This window comes from Poecile atricapillus, chromosome W, assembly GCF_030490865.1.
Source record: "Poecile atricapillus isolate bPoeAtr1 chromosome W, bPoeAtr1.hap1, whole genome shotgun sequence".
NCBI classification, from domain to species: domain Eukaryota; kingdom Metazoa; phylum Chordata; class Aves; order Passeriformes; family Paridae; genus Poecile; species Poecile atricapillus.
Window position 1 is genome coordinate 33570276 of NC_081288.1, and position 22816 is coordinate 33593091.

General features: G+C 37.6%; 1 protein-coding gene across 1 annotated transcript in view; it reads left to right on the forward strand.

Annotated features, from left to right (window-relative positions):
• The first annotated feature begins 1870 nt into the window (after positions 1-1870).
• The window catches only part of LOC131592071 (decorin), a 38112-nt gene continuing 17166 nt past the window's right edge, over positions 1871-22816 (forward strand). Inside the window, exons 1-3 of the mRNA XM_058863338.1 lie at positions 1871-2072; positions 6006-6241; positions 21086-21198. Coding sequence (XP_058719321.1) covers positions 6034-6241; positions 21086-21198 — 321 coding nt within the window. The 5' untranslated portion in view covers positions 1871-2072; positions 6006-6033. The remainder of the gene's footprint in view (positions 2073-6005; positions 6242-21085; positions 21199-22816) is intronic.

The window sequence follows — 22816 nt, forward strand, 5'->3', positions numbered from 1 at the left end:
GAAAATGGAGTCCCCAGTTCATCCAACAGGTACACTGTGCTCCACCTGTTCCCAGCTTTATCTTCAGTTTGGGTTTGAGTCTCCCTAATGCCCAAGACAAGACAGAGAAATGGCTGTTCATCCCCCCTCTGCCTCCAAAGAAATTACTGAGGCATTAAATTACAACACCTTTCAACCCCATAACAGATATCAGAACAAATGTATTAAGGCTTTGCTGGGAAAGGATATGAATGGGTTTTGTGAAGCAAACTGACAACAAGTTTACCCTGACCTGTTCCTCATCAAAATCTTGCTTTGAAATGTTTTTAAACACCAGATGCAGCTGGTGACCAAGGTTCAAATAACTGACATTACTAAGATGCAGCCAAGATTTCAACAAGCCTCATGGCGACACTTCTGGACAAAGATAAGGCTTTGTTGTAAGCATGAAAGCTTGGAACACCACTAATCATAGGAAACTAGGAAAATGTCACAACAAAAACCATTAGCAGTCTTGAATCCAGTGGAGAGGCAGGGAAAAGGAGTTAGCTCAAAGACTAGGGGTGGATAATTGATCCTTAACTTTTAGAGTGAGCTATAGAAGGAATCTGTAATGTAAGAGGTCTGATTACACCTTTGTTCTACAGACACCAAAATTAGCAGATAATTATTCTACCATGTTTTCTTCCACCAAAGGAGAACAACTATAAGATTTCTTATAAGGGCTTCTTTCTAAATGAAGAGGACAGCTAACATTTCAAGAGTCTATTGTGTTTCTAAAAATTCTGACTTCTTTTAAAAATCATTTTACAGGCTTTAATTTCAGATATGCACCTGGTCTTTGCCTAGGGGCAGAAATAAAAAGGATACAAGTCAAAACACAGAGACAGAAGCCTTCAGTATTTAGATAGGACAGCTAACAGCACAGTGAAGGTACACATGTTCACAGTGTGTTTGGATTACTAAATAAATAATAATTATTGTATTTGCTCTCATTTGAGTTCACTTGACTTTCAAAATTGCTCAGCAATAAAGAAACTGCATTTTAGCTTTCACTGACAATTGCATAAAACCAGAAATTGCTAAAATAAAATATAAATCTGAACAATAAGTCAGAAGCATTTTTCTTCCATGTTTTTAAAAAAATCTTCTGTCTCTTAAAAAAACCCCAACTAACCAAAAAACCAACCCACTAGAAAAATTAAAAACAGAAAAAATCACCAGCCCAAAACCCAAACAGTTAAAGCTAATTTCCCCTCTGTTTTGCTGTCCTGGTGAGAAGGCAGTGAAGAGAAAAAAAAAAAAAAAAAAAAAAAGCAAAGTTAAGTTTATATAAAGCAGCTCTAACCACAAATGTTAGAGTCATTTTACTAATGAAAACATGATTTTCATATTTTTATATATATCAAAACTATGCTGTAGTTTCAAAAAAATACATACAAACTCTATTATTAAACAGGATAATCACAGATTGAGCTATATACTATTTGGTTTGACAATGATTATAGCATAAGAAAGGCAGGTTGATATCTGTTTAAATAGTTTTACTTAAAGCTAACCCTTTTATATCATTTCCTTGATTTCAAAATACTATAAAGAACAGGAACAGCTAAACATTTTTTTCATTAATGACTCATAAAACCCCTCAGAGTTAAAACCAAGAAAACTTTCCTAAATATATGCCGTAGAGACATAAATAAAATAAGTAGGATGAACTACAGCTAAGAGTCTGTCTTATAATGTACAAGTAGTTTGGGATTGTAAACAGATGAAAGAGAAATAAAGCAAATGAAAAAGAAAAAGGAGGAAAAGAAAGCAAAAGAGCTGATAAAGTTTCTGGCTACAATACAGGAGACATATCATTACCATATGATCTAATGTGGGTGTCAGCCTGGATTGTGTTCATTGAGAGAAACATTTTTTAACTGTGCTATGGAATAGAAGCAGGAGGGTTTTCCACCAAGTGACAGTCACTGAGCTGAATTTACCCCCTCCTCCTTTCCACACCTGCAAAGCCTTCTGCCTGGGTTGAATATTTAGTTTAATTACATCTCAGCTTTGAGAGCTCCTGTTGCAAATCCCTGGATTAAAAGGTACGGTTTTTAGTAATTCTTCTGAACTATGCTGCACTAATAGAACTTCGGGCAAGTCTATGGCAAGAACTGTTTGAATTTCAAGAGAAGCAAGTTAAAAATCGTGCTAAATGTTTAGTAATGTTAAGTTTTCTATGCAGCACTTTTGTTTCTTGGAAACATGAGAATACATTCTCTAAGACTGTGCAGATTTCCTACTGTTTATTTGACTGTTCTGTCTCTTGTTTTGATTTGTATAAGCACTGCTATAGTCCTTTTTCTTTGCTGTAAACTTTTGCAGCAGTATATTCTCTGCAATCCAGTGTTTAGAATCGGTGATAAAGGGAGTGTAAAAACTGCACGTATGCTTGCATTTCTGCTTTAAACTTCACTCTGTGATTTCTTTCTCATGTGTTTCTTCATATATATTTCAGACACTGATGAATATAATTTCAATTTCAGGGAAAAAAACACACAGTAGTAAGCTATACGGGTTCTGTGTATGCCTTTGTAATGTTAGAAAGTGCTATGTTGCAGGGTAAAAGCAAGGGAATCATGTTTAAAGAAGGTCCTTATGAATGAAATTGTAGAAAAGAAAATTCCTACAGTTGAAACTCCTGTTAACAGAGTTTTATTATCTTTAAAACTTCCAACTTCTGTGTTTTCATATCTAGACTTTATTGCACAAAATGGGCAAAACATAAAATGGAGGGGATTTTTTTGAAACTGGAAAATATTGTTTAGCTTGTCTTTGTGGAATTTTGAGAGGTTTCTGACACTAGGTGAACTAATAATTTAACCTTACTATTAAGGTAAACTGACAAGAAGACCACCAATACAGTGGTGACGTGAACTGATGAAGCATATTTTCAGTGGTATTTTAAAATGAAATGTGGCCAAGCCTATGGTATAGTTTCCTCTGCTTGTGGAAAAGTCTTCTTCATTGTAAACACATAATTAAAGGAATTTTAAACAGTTATGTCCTGCAGACATAAATATTGTGTCACAGAATCCAGAATTTTTTTATCCTCTACTTTTTTTTTTGTAAGTGAAATATAAACATTTCTTGGTAGTACAGTTTTGTGTATATCTTTTCTTTTGTTTGTGTTCAATTACACATGCAAACAATAGGAACAGATACATGTGTCTGCAGAATGAATGCATATATGACTGAAGATATCTCTTCCTATATTCTGATTAACACATAGCTTGTGTCTGCTGTTTTCTCTGTTGATTCCTCAGATTATATACTTAAATATCCTTTGTTGTCCTACAGTTTTCCTTTATAGCCACCTCTTTCTGATTTTATTATGGTTCTTACAAAACAGGGACCAAAGGAAAGGCCTGAGATAAATGAAGTCATCAAGATTAATGTGAATAAGAAACAAAGTGTGAAGACACTTCCAAAGTGCCTTTGCATTTTTTTATTCTTTTTGTCTTTCAGAGTGGTTATAATTAAACTCCAGGATAAGATCCTGGATTCTTGTGCATTCTTGGGATGGGTGGTACTTCAGCAGTGACCTTAAGAGGGAACAAAGTAGTTTTAAATATTTTAAACTGTTTTAAAATTATATTAATGCATAAAAAGAGGCTGAGGAAGGTCTTTAAAAAGTCCTGGCTGCCACTGCCATTCAAGGATTAGCATGCAGCATTCCCAATGCTTATTGTTATTAATATACATTCTGAAAAATAATTTGTACTGGGGTAAGGTTTTATTGATCATTTTCACAAGGCAGCTTATTATGATGAACGGTGATGATTTAGCAAATTTTTCTTCTCATTATTAATAAATTTCATTTTTATTTTGCAATAATTCACACATGATGATTACTATTTCAAAAATCATGTTTTAGATTAAGCCCTGGTCACAGCTCACTACCATGCAGTAACAGCACTTTGCTGTGACATCCTGACATGTCCCTGTGCACTCTGCCTGCACTGGTGGGGGTGTTGCTGGGAAAGGGACACAACTGCGGAGCCAGGGCAGGGGGAGGCACAGGAAGATGATCCACAGGGACACAGCCTTTCCCTGCTACATGTCATGAGTTTACACAGCACTGGCTGACAGGACATACTAAAAACTCTCTAGCTGATGTTGGGGTCTGTGATCCCACTCAGCACGTGCAGTAAGGTGTCTGTTCCAGGAACAGAAGTACTGTCGTGTCCCACTAAGAAAACAAATATGTCTCTTAAAGAGACAACATAAACAGTATTTTACTCCATGTGATTTATTTAATTTTGAAGTCTTTGGGATATCTGAAGATGTTAGATACATGTCTTCATGTCAGGTAGATCACAGGAATGTATGCTATGATTTTAAGTCACCAGCATATTTTATTAGGTAACCTCATAATCTTCTCAAGAAACAGACCTAAAGGTTTCTGGAGAGCTGCATTGGCACCTGTAGGTAGAAATTCATAAAGGAATTCATAAATTCATAAAGGAAAATAAACTCAGGCACAATATAAATGGTATCTAAATCCAGCGTCATGGCTTTTTTATATATTTAGCTTTTTTCTTTACACTAACCATTCCTTTTAGAATACCTGGTTGTATTATGTTAGAAAGGCAGGCTTTAGTAAACTACTCTCACCTGATATAATCTGTTCATTCTTGTCATCTACTTGGTAGGTACCATATGTCAAAGTAGAGAGGGAGACAACCCTCCTCTTCTGCCTCTCCCAGTTTTTCTGTCCAACAATGAATATGGAGCTGAAAAATGCTCTACCACACCCCTAACTGTTAGATAACTTCTTCTAGAAAAAGAAATAATCCCAGCTAGCACCCAGACAAGGTGTTTCTAAGATATCAACCTGAAGAAGCAAGTGGACATTTTTGCTTTCATTACAAAGAGCAGCATCTGTACTTAGGACTATGCCACTGTTTTAATAAAGCAGCTCCTGTATAAATGACAAATTTGCCTTTGTGTCACTTGGCAATTTGAAGGCAGATTTTAAATTAGTAAAGTATGAACTTCATTATATAAAGCACATAGTAAAATAAAATAATATTCAGAAAATTAGCTGGTCTTTACAGCCTTGATACCAACCTGCAAACGGTTGTGTAATTTCTCCTTAGTGCCCAACAAGACAGGTAGCACAACCTAGAGTGTGTTGATATGCATCTAGGCCTAAGTCCTGAGAACATGTATTTAAGCAACTTTTCTTTTTCGTATCTATGGCAATACACACTTCATACAACTTGTGTAAAGTTGCTCCTGACAATGAAAGTCTGCAAAATGAAGCCCTGAAGTCCTGTTAGAAAGTGTGCACACAACACTACAAGCATCAAAATTTGGAAAGAAAGCCAAGAATATTCAATATAACACAACACTGCATTCCATTTTATTGTGCTGTTTGAACTAGGAAAGAAATATAGTACATTTAAGTAAGTGAAGATCTTCTCCTCACTCTCCACCCTGTCACTAAATCCTACTCTTTCTCAGTCAGTTTTACTAGGCTATAATTTAAAACATACAGAAAATTGACACTTCAAAATATTTCTCAAGACATGAAATACTGAATTACAGTGAGTTTGGGAACCTCAGGTTTATCCCTAGGGGTCAAACCCATTGCTACGAAATAAATGCTGATGAAATCAAATAGACTGTTATGTTGGCAGAAAACAGGCACATGGAAAATGTGGCTTATTGCTTTGACTTTTTTGCATCACAAAGTTGACAGCGCTGCCTGTTCCCAATAAATATTACTCAGATATGCAAGCAGATGTGTTTACAGTTGCCTTAAAAATGGCTCTGCAAAAAATAAGAAAAAAAAAAGGAAAAGGCAGTTACCAGACTCCTATCACATAACTGTCCTATTTTTACAACTCAGTTTTCTTTTATTGAAAGGAGCAGTTATGTAATTGGTGGATGAGCTGGACCTCCTTCAGGAAGAGCTGTGCAGCTATGGGAAGCTGCTGCTTTTGTTGTTAATGCACTGCTTTGAATCCTAGGTTCTGCTGGGAGTCGATGAACTAAGCCATGAAGAGGCTGGCTCTGCTCTTTGTCCTGCTGCTGCCAGCGTGCTTGGCCAAGCCCTTCCACCAGCAGGGCCTCTTTGACTTTATGCTGGAGGATGAGGGCTCGGCCGACATGGCGCCCACGGATGATCCCGTCATATCCGGGTTTGGACCGGTGTGCCCCTTCCGCTGCCAGTGCCATCTTCGCGTGGTGCAGTGCTCTGACCTAGGTAAGCCAGGAGCACTTCAGAGCTCTGTACTTGCCTTCTAGCCGCGGGCCAGCAGCCGAGACCGTGAGGCTGCCATGCTCCATCCCTCCGTAACTGGCTTTTTCCAAGGAAATACGCTACAGTTGCAGTTAACCAGAATTTACCAAGTGGGCCACAAAGCCCTGTCCAGATGGCCATTTTTTTGTCACTGTGGAGACTGTTTGATTATTATTTTTTTTAATTTATATTTTGAATGTGCACATTTCATTTGTTTGTTGAAATACCACAGATTTCTCTTGCAGAGAAAATAACTTTTCAAAGTTATTCCTTCAGATGAATATTAAATAAAGGCAGTGAAGTCAGATGTGGGGATGGAAACATTTTTAACGGTTCTAAATTGTGTAGTCCAAGGTCCAACACTTTTAATCATACTGTCTAGTACCTCAACATTGAAGTCATCCCATTTCCATATGAATACATGAGCATGAAATCACCAACTGAATCATATATCCTGGAACCAGCTCTTTGGAGTAAAGAGCTTGGCAACGCACCAAAATAATGAACACGTTATGGAATTCCTCATTAAATATATTTCTTAGACACTATGTAAGCTGAAACCATGAGAACATTTCTCACAAGCTTTCCTTACTCCCTTATGTAAGGGAAGGACTTGTGTGCCCAGTCAGAGTAGCAGGATGTGAAGCCATGTCTGCCATCACTGTATTTTTACTTTTCCATGCAGAAGTCTCAATTAATGAGGTTGACTTCAGTAAGATGGCTCTTAGTGTAAACCAGTATTATTCAATCTTAGTTGCTGTACTGTGCAGAAAATCAGTTAGAGTTGCTTTTGCTCACAATGAAGCAGACAAATAACTTCTCATGATTTTATAGAGCTTTTCCTTTAAGCCTTCTACCAGCTATTTAGATGTATAGCTGGGTGTTTCCATTTTCCTATGTCATAACATTGGCTTTGATAACTACTATAAGTCCACCAATTAGGATTTATGTCTCATTGTGGCGGGGGTTGTATAATAATAATCAACTTCAGCTACACCCCTAGAAACTTCTGTGAATTTATTAAAGTGAGCCACATAATTACGCAACAGATATGTTTGGCAAAGACCCAGTGAACAATGCAAGCCAAGTTGCACAAAGCAGTGTGGGCTAACCTAGCCATGCATTCATAAAGCTTCTACAGTACTGTCCCTCTTGAAGAATATTTTCCTTTTCTTTACCATTTAGCTGCCAGAGAGAGCAAACATGGAGTGGGGAGGAGGTTCCCCACATGCCATGAAAGTCTTAGGTTTTATTGTTGTTACACTTAGTAATGCTGATGGAATTTAAGCTATTTTGAGAACTTATTCTCAGTCAGTCTGCTTCAATTCTGCAGAATATAATGAGCTTTCACTTGGTAAAAATGTAGAGACATTCACACAGGGACCCTTTGCTCCTGTACTTGCTCCTGTGGCCGTGAACTTCACACACATGAGGTTTACGGTCCATTGTGTAAAATACTTCTGGGTCAGTAGAGTCCCATACTGACAAGGAGACTCAGAAATTAAGGCCCCAGGTCAGTGTTTCCCAGATAATTTCAAGTGGGGTGAGTGAAAAGGAAGAGATATATTTTGAGCTTTCTTTAAACCCACATGCTGCATATCATGGAATGAAAGGGTCATGGTTTTGGATCAGCTGGGCTGATAACATCCAGCCCTTGGGTACAAAGGAGAAGAGATCTCCCTGGGCTAAAAATATGCAGCTGTGAAAAATAAATATATAATATTTCCCTGGCAGAGCTCAAGGAAGTAATTATTAACCAGTGCCAACCCTGGCATTAAGTTTCACCCATCTTTGTCGCATGTGACAGCCCCTGATGGGACATGGCCCAGCTGTGAGGCTCATGAAGACAACGGTCTGCTGGCTGCCCTGCAAGCTGGGACAGGAGAGCTGTGTGCCACCTGCTCACAGGAAAACCTGCCCTCTACTCTTCTGAATTCACTCCTGTGTGACAGACCCAGACAAAGTCATATTTACCTACTGACTTGAGAAAAGGCAGCTGCTGGCCCTTTGCAAACTGTGGAGGTGACCTCACATGCTCCTGAGATGTGGGATGAAGGGTGCTCGTGTTTCAGGGATCAGGAGGGCAATTTGCACATGGAAGGCATGAAACTAGCAGTGACAGTTCTGCCTCCCTATTAACCTGTGCTCCTGGCCTGCCTCTCTCTTCAGCTCTGGGCATTTCCAACCCAACCAAATTAGCTACATCTGTCCTCCAAAATTACCATATTTAGTCATCTAGTCCAATGGGTACTAGTTAAAGAAAAATTTCAGGCAATAACAAGGGTCCTCACAAGGACTTATTAAGAGCTTCCTAAATAAATTCTCACAAAGGAAAGTTGAAACCTGAAACAGGATCTTTTCCCCTACTCACTCTCTGGCATGGAAGGAGTGTTTACAGCCATGAGCCCATGCATGCAGGGGACATGCCAGAGCAAGGCAGCTGGAGGACCCTAACATGGGCAACATATAGAGAGGTGTCCTCTTCTTCAGCCTGTTTCTTTTGTGCTTAAGTGGGCATTTGCTATGTGTAGATTCTTACTTCATAAAGAAAAAAACAACCATCTGACAAAAAACAACCATCTGACACAGGGTTATGTGAATAAACCACAGCAAACTATTGGATCCAGAGTCCAGAGATCAGGTTTTCCCCTTTTCTCATGAGCACTGGATGGGAATAACAAAAAAAATAAAATCCAAGTTCAATAAAAACAGTGAAAAAAAATGACTAGTGGTCCAATTACACTCTTGTCAGCTGAATTTTTGCATTCCTATAGTCTTAAACTTCAGTCACATCTTCCTAAGCACACACCTACAAATTAATTTATTTTGCCTCCCAGCCAAGAGCTGAGTTGGCAAGAAAGAGAATGCTGCCTTCTCACATCCTGAAAATGAATTCTCTCTAAGTTTTGGTTACTGATGGATCAAAAGCAGAACTCCATGTGCTTACATATCATGAGATGCATTACCTTTGTGAGAAGGCTCAAGGATCTCATCAAGGAAGGCCACTGGGCTATCTTTATAAAAATGCTGCCTTTTATGAATCTGCCTCCCATTGTTAAAAGGGAGCCATAGGTTCACTTTTTGATCATGCTTCAGTATGAGGCACTGCTATGCTATTTCCTGGCTTTCCATAGAAATCACAAACTTCTTCCTTATTAGAGCAGAGTACAGGTGGCAAGTAACTGATGTAACTGCTCAGAGACCACTTTCCCTGTTTTAAAGTAATGTGTACAGGGAAGATGTGCAGTCAACTGGCCAGGCAAACATGCCTCTCAAAAACTCTAGCAAGGATTAACAGTTCCATTTAAAGCCTCATCCTCCCAAAGGGAGTCTCAAGCAAAGTTCATCCCAGAGCGCCCTGGTAGGCAGGAGGATGTATGTGTGATTACTCATCCCTGCAGCAGATGCAGAATACTTCATAAGCACACTCAGACGTGGTGGTCAGAGATTTATTTCACCTTCAGATGAGTCTGGCAGCCCCTTCTAAATGAGCAGTGTCTCTATACAGGATGCAGTGAGATTGTCCTCCTTGGAGACCTTACAGGGCATAGTGAGGGTCTCTCCATCTCTCTCTCTGGGAATATCCATGAAGGTTTTGTGCTTTCCAAAAGGTGTGAGAGAGAGAGATGTCAGCAAACAAATTTCAAGGATATTACAGTTAAAATTCAAATTTTGCTCACAGCTCAGAAATGCAGGGTTTCTCCAGCTTATATAAAGAAGAGTACATTAAAGCATAGCATGGGTGTTGCAGGGTGTGTTTGAAAAGAGCTTTGAGATCAGGGATGGAAAGCTCACAGATATGTGAAGTATTATCACTGGGATCTGGTAACATGAGGCAGTTTATCTGAACAAATAGAGTGTCTCAATATATCAATGGATGGCTCTTCAACACTTGAACCATTGTAACATGGCAATTTATTTGCTGGAAAAAGAGAATTTATCTCACTGTATGAAATCTTCCAGAAATATCCAATTACCCATTTTCTGATTTTGACTCCATATGAGAACCTCATTTTTCACTATGAAGGAAATTATCTCCTTTGGAATATACCTTGGTTTGAAACATAATCTTTAAAACTAAATGTTCATCTCAAAATCTTATCGGTTAGTAAACACACAATAAATGAAGGCATGTATCCTTAAATGGCCAGACATTAACAAATACAATTTTTAAATAATGTGTTTTTTTGTGAATTTACATTATTACTGGTGAGCCTTTAGGACAAGTTATTTCATTTTTTATGCTTTTTTTTTTTTACTTTTTTTTTTTTTTTCTCTTCTTACAATAAAGATTAAAATCTTACTCCTTTTTTGCTTAATAGAAGCTGATACTCTCATGAAATCTGCTGGCTTCATAGAACTGGATCATTTACCAAAATTATTATTATTAAAAAAGAATCCATGAAATCTGGGAAAGTATTCTGTCACTTATACTGAGAACAGCATCTACATCACAAGACCCTGGCCTTAAAACTGATATTCTTCAGCCCAACATAACTTGGGCTGTCAGCAAGCACAAGGGATTGGGCATTCCACGTGCTGGCTGGGTGAATTGGAATACTCTTAACCTGTTGGAGGTCAGACTGGAGCATCTATACGAGTTGTCACAGGATGTTAAGAGTCTAAGAGTGGTCAGCTTTCCTTTCACAGACATGGGGGGAGTTAGGCTTCCCATGCAGGGTTCATCCTGTCTAAGGTGGATGTCAGTGATGGAAAGGATACATCACTCCTGGAGAACCAAACTTGGACCACTGGTGGCTATACAACTTACTTTCAGATTCATGAAGTTGTGTGTTTAGATTAAGGCAAGGAAAAATAAATCCATGTTGCCATCTTTCCTGTGTGATAAATTTGGCATGGGTATATTCTACTTTAATACAATTTTGGGGATGCCCTGGAAGCTAAAAATCATGAATTAAAGCCCTGTGCTCAGTACATTCTGAAAAATTATTAAATCAAGAGCCAAATAATAAGAAAACACTCTTGAAAAATTCTTGAGAAAAAAATATTGGCCTGGATGTAGACTACTTTATATTAACAAAAAGCCATTATCTTTTGCCAGTATAAGGCAGTAAAAAGACAGGCTTTTTGCATCGCCACCTGAATTACTGATGTTCCAGTTTCAGCTGATAAACATGAACCTAGATGAAAATTAATCCACTCTAAGTCCATCCCTCCCTTATTTACTGCTTATTCTAACAGTGACCAGCTTTATATGTTTTCTTTTTTGTCTTAGTTTTTAAGATTTGTTTGCTTGCTTTGGACTTGGAAATGCCATTTATGAAAGCCTAGTGGCAGGGATGGAAATGCCGACTGCCAGGTCTAAGTGATACAAGAAGTGATTCTTTTCTGGCTTGCTCTGTCACAATGGTTCATTTCTAAAATTTCCCAATGCACTGATAAATAGCTAATAGATAGCTAGTAACATGTGAGTAAATTATAAGTGATTATAGGTTATTACAATGTTTAAAACATGCTAAATAGTCACTCCCTATATGACCTAGTGTTACAGACCAGCAGGTGTATTATGTTCTTAGCACCTTTGTAGGGAGTGTTACTTGGTAAGACATAACTATTTTAAAAATACCTTGTGTTTTCACAACAAAAAGCCTCTGATATCTAATGTGGAGGGTTCCCAGCCAAGAAAGAGATAGAGTCCAAAAGCTCCTTCCCAGGGCTCACTGAGAGCCCATAGCAACAGGGAGGAGATCTAGGAATTTGGGTCCTGTCTGAAGTCACCAATGATAACAGCAAGACACTTCTGGTACTAGCACCCAGCTCTCCAGAAAAACTCTGTTCACACAGTCCAGTTCTCATGGTATTTTATAAATCTAGTTCTAAGTAGATTTTCAAAACACCAGTTTCAAACCCAGATTGGAGGGTCCCAGCCTTATCAAATTTGCACTCAGTGGTCTATATTTTGTTTTACACCTGCCCTGAATCTTTGATTAAAAGGAAGTGGTCCAAAAGAAGATAATCAGGTTACAGAAAAATAAAGTATTTTTTTCTGAATATACAAGTTCAAATCAAAAACTGTGTTCTTCAAAATATATTGCCATTTTTAAAATTTATTTATCCTATTTTCCATGTCTGCCCTGACAAAAAAAAATATTGACAAATGCTGGAATTACACGTCTCTTTGTCTGTATTGTATTTAAAATGCTTACATAAAGCACTGTGGTCCTTTACACTGTGAAAGAAAAGTAGATAGATAATCACAGAATATTCTGAGTTGGAAGGGACTCATCAGGATCATCAAAGTCCAGCTCCTGGTCCTGCACAGAGCAGCTCCAAGATTCACAGCATGTGCCATGAGAGTGTTGCCAAGTTATTCTTGAACCCTCTCAGGCTTGGTGCTGTGACTACTTCCCTGGGGAGCTACTGCCAGTGTCCAAACACCTTCTGTGTGAAGAACTTTTTTGTAAAATCCAGCCTCATCCTCCCCTGACACAAGTTCAGGCCGTTCCCTCGGGTCCTGCCACTGGTCACCAGAGAGCAGAGATCAGTGCCTGCCCCTCCTCTTCCCCTCTCAAGGAAGTTGTCAATTGCCATCAGGTCTCCTCTCAGTCTCCTCCAAGTCGAACAAAAGAATAGAACTTGCTGATGGGCTTCTCTGCAAAGATAGAGGTGGAAAAAATAAACACAGACACACAGGGACCTCAAGACCAAGAACCATGCCTGCATAGGCTTTTTTTGGGGGGGAGAGGGAATAAAAAAAATATATATATATAAAAATAAAATGGAATTTGTGTTGTAGTTTTCAACTTATGGAGGCAATTACAAGATTCAAACAGCTCTCTACAAATGACTGATTTTAGTAAGGTTGCACTTGCTATACAGGAAACACTACTGCAGTAGGCAGCCAATAGAAAATCAAAAAGAGGAAAATTTATATTTAAAGAATTTATGTACTCTCTGCATGTATACTTATATGAGGAGGCATGCAGGAGAGCATCCCATACCATCTTTGTGTTTTTTACCCGGGACCTACTTGAAGCGTTTTTAGTTTCTACAAAAATCTGTTAAGGAGATGGTGCTTACAGTTTTAATTTTTTAAGAAATGGAATGTAATGATTATATTTTAAAAACAGCAGCAAAGGCAAGAAACCACTTCTGCCCACCTGATGGCAACTTTAAGGACTTAATGGCAAAAAAAACAAATGGAGAAATTATTTATAGAAATGTCACAGCTTTTAAAACACATGCAGTTTGGTCCTGTAATACAGCATTGGCATGTGCAGTAATGTCCCAGAACAAGTTTTTGCTTGCACCTCCTCTACCACCTAGAATGTGAAAGGCTAGAATTATTTCAGTTTTTTTGTGCTAGAGTACATGTTTTCCCTTCTACTGCTCCAGAGTGGACCGCAGAAACTAAAGTTTCTCAATGAATTCATATTTTAGGGCAACATGGAAGAAAAATGTCTGTAGTGGTGCAATAATCAAACTCATTGCTGAGTATCTCTACCTAAGAGTAATAGGAGCAAAAGCAAAGAATTTATATAAAATCTTAAAGTTTTCAGGATTAGGGGAAAAAAATTTACTTTCTCTTCTTTATTATTTTACTCTGTGGCAAAGAGTTTACATCTTCTGGGCTGGAGATGACTGTTAGAGTTACAGAAAACCTGGGGTAGCTCTATCACTAAATGTCTGACAAAATAAAAATTACAAAGAAAATATGTCTAAGAATTACAAGGGTATATCTAACATCCTGTAGCAGAAAGAAGGAACTAGCAGGTCTGTAGACTTCCCAATTAAGTCAGAAAATTTTCTTCTAAAATTTATTTAATTGTTATTCACAGTGTCCAGACATGACCACAGCAGCTTCTTCCATTTTATATTTTTGTGAGAGTAGGTTGACAACAATTCTAAAACGTTTATGAAAAATGGTTGTGTTATGTTTAGAAGTACCTGAAATAGCCAGGAACATATCTCTGTCCTCAGGTTATAAACTAGGGCTGTGTAATGACCTTGTGGTCAGAACAGGAAGGGGTAAGTTTACTTGAAACCAGAGAAGACCTCCCCCAAATGATTCTTGATGTCACTATGTTAGAGCCAGTTCTGGTAAATCCCAAAGTAAAAATTGAGAGAGCTGTCCTCAAATTGTCATCTGTTGCCTGTTGCTAACTTGAGCTGCAGCAGAGGTAAACATCAAATTACATTGCTCCAAAGGGTCATTCAAAACATAATTTGTTAGATAATGCTCACTTTTCTGAGTTACTGAAATGCTCTCTTATGACAAGTGAAGGAATAAATGTTTCACCTAACTGTGTGAGTACTCACAGATAGTACATCTGCATTGCATCCACTTTGAGTAAAGCCATTATGCACATGGTGCTGGCAGATTGCATCAATCACACGGGTCACTTGCTGCTCTCTGATGGGATGTTTTATGTCTGCAACCATGGCAGTGGGAAATGTAAAGCTGATGATTCTAAGAGTTAACTAGAAAACTCATAATACTTGATTTTTATTTCACTTAGTGTCTTAGTCTCTGAAGTCGAAAGATTATGTCAGAATATTTTTCTTCCTATCTAAAAGGCTAGTGTTCTTCAGAAGGCTCATTGAATGATCATTGTCATTAAAAGTCAGAAGAAGAAGTTGCTTGAATTTTAGCTTCAAAAATATATCATTACTCTTAGGTATTAACTTTTGGAGCCAGGAGACTAACTCTATCTTTACCAAAAATGTGACTAGCACTGAAAAATAATTCATAACAGCTGTGGCTTGCAATATCCGTTATGCTTTGAAATATGTGCTCTCTACTCAGAGTGGGTGGAGGTGGAAAAGAGCAGATAAAGCCATGCATTCACTTTTATACCTTTACTAGGGCTTTTGTAATTATTAGCACTATCACAATGGAGAACTATGCATTTGATCACAATGTGTGTGAATTAATTTCTATTTTTCTGCGTTCCTCACTCTGTTCTGGGAAGCAATGTTATTAATGGGGAAAAAACCCTAGTATAGTAATAGGTCAGTAGGTCTACCCTTGTGAGGGGCCACCTCAGCAGGGAATAGAGTTTGTTTTCTTGTTCTTTCCTATGGGAAGGGTCAGACATATACAAAAACAATAATCTGTGATAAAAATAAGCCCAAAATGGACCTTACGAGACTTTCAGACTACAGAACAGGAAAAAGGTCTGAAAAATGGCTGTGAATCACCTTCAAGAACATATATTTTAAGAATCTTATGCGTTCCATAATGGTTTTTTATATCTGTTAGAAAAAATATTACTGTTGATTTCATAGCAAGAGAAGAGAAAGTAGAGAAGAAACTTTTAATTTGAAAGTGGGAGAGAGAATGAGGCCATGGATATTTGTCTGTAGAAGACAATTGTTATTTCGTGGATGAAAATAATAAAATTACTCCTATTTTCAAATCCCACACAATAGAGAACAAATTTCCAGTAAATAGTATAGCACATAGCCTGGGAAAGTATCAGTAAACTTTTCTAAGTCAAAGCATTCAAAGCAGTTCCTTGCCATTCTTCCAGAAAGCAGTCCCTGGATCCAGTTACTTTTCCATGACTAAGTGTCCTGACCCTGTAAACTTGCCTTTCGCCTCATTTGCCCCAGAGTCCACTCAGGGCATTGCTAAGGTCATCCACCCTGGGAGGATTGCTGCCCGTCAGTGGGATGCAGCAGAGCTGGGCTTGGAGCAAGGAGAGCTCAGCAGCGCGCAGAGCCAGCCCAGGCAGCTGCTGGAGAGGCTGCCTCCACTGGGAGCGCAGCCACCGGTGATCGCGGCTGGGAATTACGTGGAGCTCCGTCCAAATTCCTCAGCTGGCAGCAGCTGCTTGCGGAAACTGAAAGAGTCTTCAAGCGAGCCCCATTTTATGGCCCCTGTGATAATAATCGTAAGTGTTGCAATGTAATAACACATGTATCTGAGCTACAGCGTTCAGATGTCTCTCTGCCTTTTGGCCCAGGCTCTCCAGCTGGGAAAGCAAAGGTTTATTCAGAGGAATAAGCCCCATCCCTGCTGCTTGTAAAATGGAGGGAAAAAAACCTCCCATAATACACTAAAAACACCCCAAAAAATCAAACCACAAAATTGTAAAAGCTGTTTATCACTGTCACTGTTCACATATTTGTTATTTAGACTTTGTGGTCTCAGTGTGGGAAAGATGCGATTCTCAGGAAAGCATCCTCATCTCTGGGCTGCAGACTCAGACTTCTACTTGCTTAGTCTCCCTTGCTGGCCCCATAAATCTTGCATTCCTTTTCTGCATAGTCGTATGGCTCCAGCAGAAACGTGGCTCCATGCCAAGACGCAGCCTAACTTGTGGCTCTCTCTGCAGAGAAGCTGGAGCAGTGGACTGAAATCTCTGCATAGCCAGGAAGGTTCAAAATTCTCCCTTTGTGGACTAAACGACATCCCATGGCCACTTGACCACAGCTCCTGTAGCTGAGTAGGTTATTCCCTCAGCTGCAGAAATAATAAAGTCTGCTGTGTACACCAAAACCCATAACATCCTCACACTATTCCCAAATTCTTGCTACATCTCCCACACCTGTTTGGCTGGCTAAAGAGCAGCATGTGCTAGCTGGGCTGGTGCAGTGCTACACAGGAGATGGCTAGCCACTGATTGACTCTCTCAGGGATTCATCCCTCAGAGGAGGGATGAATTATACCAGTCTTGGCCCTTCTCTGCCTAATTTCTGTTCTCATAAAATCTGCAGACCCACCAGCCTTCTGTCCTCTCTGGGAGTGAGGCAATCACAGCTAAACAGACAGACACTGGCATTTGCTCCAGAAATTATAGTAAAATGCAACACCCCACAAGGATAAGAGCCCACAGAGATAAACTTCATTTCTGCAAAGTTACCCTATCCAGCCTCCCACTAAGCAGGAGTTCCTGGTCCATGTAACATCACCCCTCCAAAGGTGGTTGTGGACAAGCCTTTCTTGTGTGAGAGAGAAACTGGTTAACAATCCAGTTATTCTGGCTTTTATTGAATACATTTTGATGGTGTATGTTATCTCAAAAATCTGTTGCATAGCAAGGAAGTGTACAAAAAGTTAGGAAAACTTCTGTCACAAATAAAAAAACCTCATCTTATCTAAAAGAAGGATATATTTGAATTTACACATTTTTTTTTGCCATTTTGTAGTTCTATGGCTAATCCTGTTCACGTGTTTTAATGTGCATACCATTTTACACACATAAGTGTATACTGGTGGGAATAACATTTATAAAAAAATCATCAGGGATATTTGAGATCTGAGCTGGGCTACAGGAATTGATGGCCATTAAGCTTCTATGAGGAAGTAATGATTTCTCCCGAAGAAATATTTTAGTCCAAATCAAAAGGGTGATTTGACTAAGAAACATGACCTGGTTAATTGAATCTCTTTTATTTCCAGAATATTTAAGCTCAATCTCAGTGTAAACAAGAATTTTGTAAGGGTGGAGCTGCACCATTTCTTCTTATTTGTGAATAAATTGATTATTTTTAAAAAATATTTACCAACTTTAATAATAATTGACTTCATTTTATTCAAAGTTTAAAAAAAAATGTATTTTCAATTTAACATGCAGTGGGAAAGGCAGAATAATCTAAATTTTTAATCAGTTATAAGTTAATCTTAGGAACTAGAAGCCTGAAATACTTCCGGGGAGCTGAATACCAAACTGTGTAGCACTGATTATTCACATAAAAACTCAGACTGCTATGAGAGATTTCCATAGAGCTTTCTCAAGAAGAAAATTTTAATGTATAAAAATGTACAAATGTATAAAATGTATAAAAACATCACAGCCAAGAGCTGGAATATCTGTGTATATGTGGTGTTCTTTAAATGATTGAGAGGAGACTCAGTTGATATTTATTGACACCAGTTTCCCTTTTGGTTGGCATTACATAAATTTCACCAGTAGTCATTTGTAGGTGGATGTGTGATCACATCATACAACACGGCTTCAGAAGGACATGGAAGGACAGCACTCTCAGAAATTAGTAGTAAGGACAGCCCACAATTCCCCTCTAAACTTCTGTCCCCCATACAGAAGAACCAAAAAAATCCTTCTGGGGCATGATAATTCTATCCCAGGAGCCATTCCAGCTTCCAGGGGGATTAGAATTTTCCTCTACTGGAGAGCTTTAGATGATGTAGGTTTCACCTGGAAATATTCAATTGGATATATTAAATTGCTTTCACTGATAATGCAAGGTGCACCCTGTACTCATCTACTCTTTGCTCTTCAAAACCCACACAAGTCAAGGAAAAAAAATTAAATATAATGTCTATAACTTGTTTTGAAAATGTTTTTAAAAACAGCTTCAGGAAATGCATTACAATATACATGGGATAGGTAACAAAAATGTTCAACTCTTCAAGTGATGGCAATTATACCCTGCATGCAGAGCTAATTATTGTGTGGTACATCCCTCTAGTTTCCTGTACAATAGAGGAAGATAATGCTATAAATAATTTTCAGAAGTGGATTTCTGATTATTAAATTAGTCTTATTTTTATAATATGAAACATCGAAAGCCTAACTTTATTGTTCTGAGAAATTATCAGTTCTACCATATTCATGGATAACACGTAAGCTTTTAGAAACTGAAAAGTACAGCTGGAAGTTGTGTTTGAAGTTTAGTCTCTGGCAAATTATCCCTTCAGTGGCAAGCCAGGAGTTCCCCAAGTGCTCTTACGAGGTGTGTTCCAAGGGCATCACATAAAGCATGGCTGCATAGCTCTTGCACCCTATTTTCTGCCATAACACTTATTAGAGGTACCAGCCTACTCAAAAATGTGCTGACAACCAGAACATACTGATGCTACTTTGAATATAAGTAATTAAACCCTTGGGGTTTTTGATTCACATGTGAAGAACGCTGGAGGAGTTGCTAGCCTGTAGGAAGTTATAACAAAATTATGGTCATGAAAAAGTAGGGTTTTTTTGGGAAAGAATTTTTAGTTGCTGACATCAGTCTTGTTCACTGAAGGAAGAAACTGGCCAAAGACAACCAACATACAAATTATACAGTATCACATTCTTATACATTTGGAATTTTAGTACTACACTTTTGGAAATAATGAGGGTTTTGCAACTGTTGAAGTAAAAACAAAGTCCATGCCTAAATGAGGAAAAGTTACATAACTTTCATATTTAGTAATATCAATAATCTTAATATCCATTAGATATTTGTGCACTGAATATCAGTAAGGTAAACAGGATGAGATGTGAGTTTTGGCTGCTGTCAGTTTATGAAGCTTTTATTAATTCATCCCAGGCCACACGATTCTCCCTTTTTAAAACTTTTGAATTCTGGTGTAATTCAAACTCAGACAGGTGAATTTTTAGTGCACTCAGTTTTAATAAAAATCTGATGAAAATATTTTAATATTTTTTATCTAACCACACTTTTATTTTACATATACACACATATATTCTAAGAAAGGATTGAAAGAGAAAGATTCTTGCTACACATAAGATTTTGACAGAGAAACCTACATTCTCTGTGTGAAAACACATTTTTGGTTGTTGATAAGTATCACAGAATCACAGAAGCATTGAATTTGGACATCAACCCTTGAGACCATCTCGGCCACTACCCTGCTTAGGGGATGGCTTGGGGTTGTATCCAGACAAATTTGGAGTATCTCCAAGGACGGAATCTCCACAGCAGTGGTGGGAAAAGCATCTTATCTCTGGGAAGCATATCTCACTGTGTTTACAGTGCATGGGATTTATATATAGGTCTAAGGAGAGATATTTTATAGGTATAAATCTGTCCCCTGAGAAGAATATCATGCAGTCCACCATCATTCTAAGGGGACACTGGAAATACTTGCAGAGAGATCTTTCCCAGAAGAGTTCAAATATAACTTCAGGAATACAAGTTAAAACTTTTACTGGTAAAAAGATAATTTTACCCAGAGATATCCACTTCTGATACATGCCCATACAGAGACTTTATTAGTGTCTAGAAATATTTTCCTACCTACTATTCATTTAGCATTAAAAAAAATTTAAAAAAAGGCTAGTTAGGAAAGAACATTTTAATTTTGTGGTAAATCAGAATGACAAAAAAATTTGTTTTACTCCAAGTCACAGTATGAAAGGAAAGCTGGGTAAAGCGAGTGTTATTTAACACTAAATAATTTCATTTCCATTACTTCATCAGACTTACATATCAGCTATTCAGAAAATAGTCCCAAAGAGAGTCTTTAATTTAAACTGTCTGATGTTCTTTTGGCAGTTGTAGTGAAACCAAGAGATTTGTTCTCCAGAAAACTTGGACATAGTTTCAGTTCAAAGAAAAGGGGGGAGGTGGATTGGTAGTTTGGGTTTTTTTTAAGGTGGACTTTACTGGAATTTACTCAGTTACTGTCAAACAAACTGTATTTTTTCTAGAAATTATTATAATTAACTATCATACTTCTTTCAAAAAGTCTTTAAAAAGTAGGAAAGGTTCTCTGTACACAAAAGCTAACACACAGTGAAAATCATAAATATCATATCTCTTTCCAAAAGGATTTTTTATTCATACAATTCAGTGGAATAAAACATGTTAGAAATTATTTTCCCAAACTAAATCCTTTGCTTCAAGCTATACCTCAGATATTTTCTCAGAAAAGGCATAATGGAAATGTGAATAAATAAATGTTAGTTCAGCTTAGCAAAATAAAACTCTCTTTGACTGGAGACAGAAACACTTTCAAATAAGTCTTCGTAATCTGCTTCAGGAAATTAGTTCTGGAAATGGTGTTTACTGAAAGAAAGATGCTACTAAGAATGGCACAGTCTCTTATTTAAAATTTCTTTCAAAGTTAATTGGTTTCTTCACTGTCACTAGGTCTGGAAAAGGTGCCAAAAGACCTTCCCCCGGACACAACCCTGTTGGACTTACAGAACAACAAAATCACTGAAATTAAAGAAGGAGACTTCAAGAACCTAAAGAATCTTCATGTAAGTGTATAAATGAACAGGTATTTGCCAACAAAAATGGGGAGAAAATGTCGGTTTGGCCTGGTAATGCATTTTTTAAGGAAAATTGATTAAATAATTTGTGATCTTCCTCCATCAGCCCAGCCTATTTCTTTCTATTCCCATTTCTCTCCTGCAAGTTTTCGTGTCAAGCTACAGAAGTTTCTCACCTCTTTTCAGCTGTTCATGCCTGTCTCCTGTCCCCTGATCTCAATCACAACTTCTCTCACATATTTATTTATGTTCTCAGTCTCTTTGGCACAGTTACTTGGTTATTTCCATCTCCTGCCACCTCACTCACTTCTTACTGTATTCCTTCCCCTCCTACCTCTGAGCTCACAGAGATTTTTATGTGCCATGTTTCTCAACAGATATTCTGTACTAATTTTTATTCAAGAATCTTTCCAAATGACTATTCTGCCTCCTGCACTACAGTGGAATCGTGGTTTTGCAATAACTTTCTCCTAGCAAAGCTCCATCCTCATCCTTCTTTACCTGCCAGTCTCTTCTAACAGTTCTGTCTGCTTTCCTCTTTGCTGAAATATTTTCCTTCCTGGTTTCTGTGACTATTTTTTTTCTGACTCACCTCTTCTTTTCCAAGTTTCCATCAGACAGCTACCTTCCTCTGTTTCTAAATTTTTTGCTCTGTCTGAAGCCCTCCTCCCTGCCTACAGTTTTTATCAACATTTTAAAATGCATACCTCATACTTTTGCCTAAATTTTGTTGAAATATTTTTCTTTACGGAGCAGAAAAAGGCTATGCTCTCTCTTTGAAAGTAAAATTCTAATTCAGGCATATGCCTGAAAATATTATTTTTCTAGCCTTTCAACAACTCATTTTATTCTATGTATTCCTCCTTTAGATCCTTTATTATTATAAACGATGTGTTATTTGGCTTTTCTTGCCTGTCTCTTTGCAGCCTATTCTATTCTATTCTATTCTATTCTATTCTATTCTATTCTATTCTATTCTATTCTATTCTATTCTATTCTATTCTATTCTATTCTATTCTATTCTATTCTATTCTATTCTATTCTATTCTATTCTATTCTATTCTATTCTATTCTATTCTATTCTATTCTATTCTATTCTATTCTATTCTATTCTATTCTATTCTATTCTATTCTATTCTATTCTATTCTATTCTATTCTATTCTATTCTATTCTATTCTATTCTATTCTATTCTATTCTATTCTATTCTATTCTATTCTATTCTATTCTATTCTATTCTATTCTCTATTTATTTTACAAACAAGAAGCCAAGTCCCACTTTTTTCCATTATCGGTTCCAATATCATCACCCAAAAAATCACTGTTTCAAACGTGAATCTGCAGTCAACCATTCATACTTGGAAAGCAAATCCTATAAAATTTTACCTCTTTTAATTTCTTCCAAAGTCCCTCTCAAATATTTGTTTCAATGCGACCTCAATAAGGTAATTTTAAAAGAATATGAATGTCAGACTGTCCATTCAAAGGGATCTGCATGAGTGGATCATGATGAGGTTCATGTCATCTAATTTTAGCACAAGTGTCTGTACTTGACCTAGTTCCATAGATAACCTCTAAAGTGAACAAAACACGTTCTTACACATCAC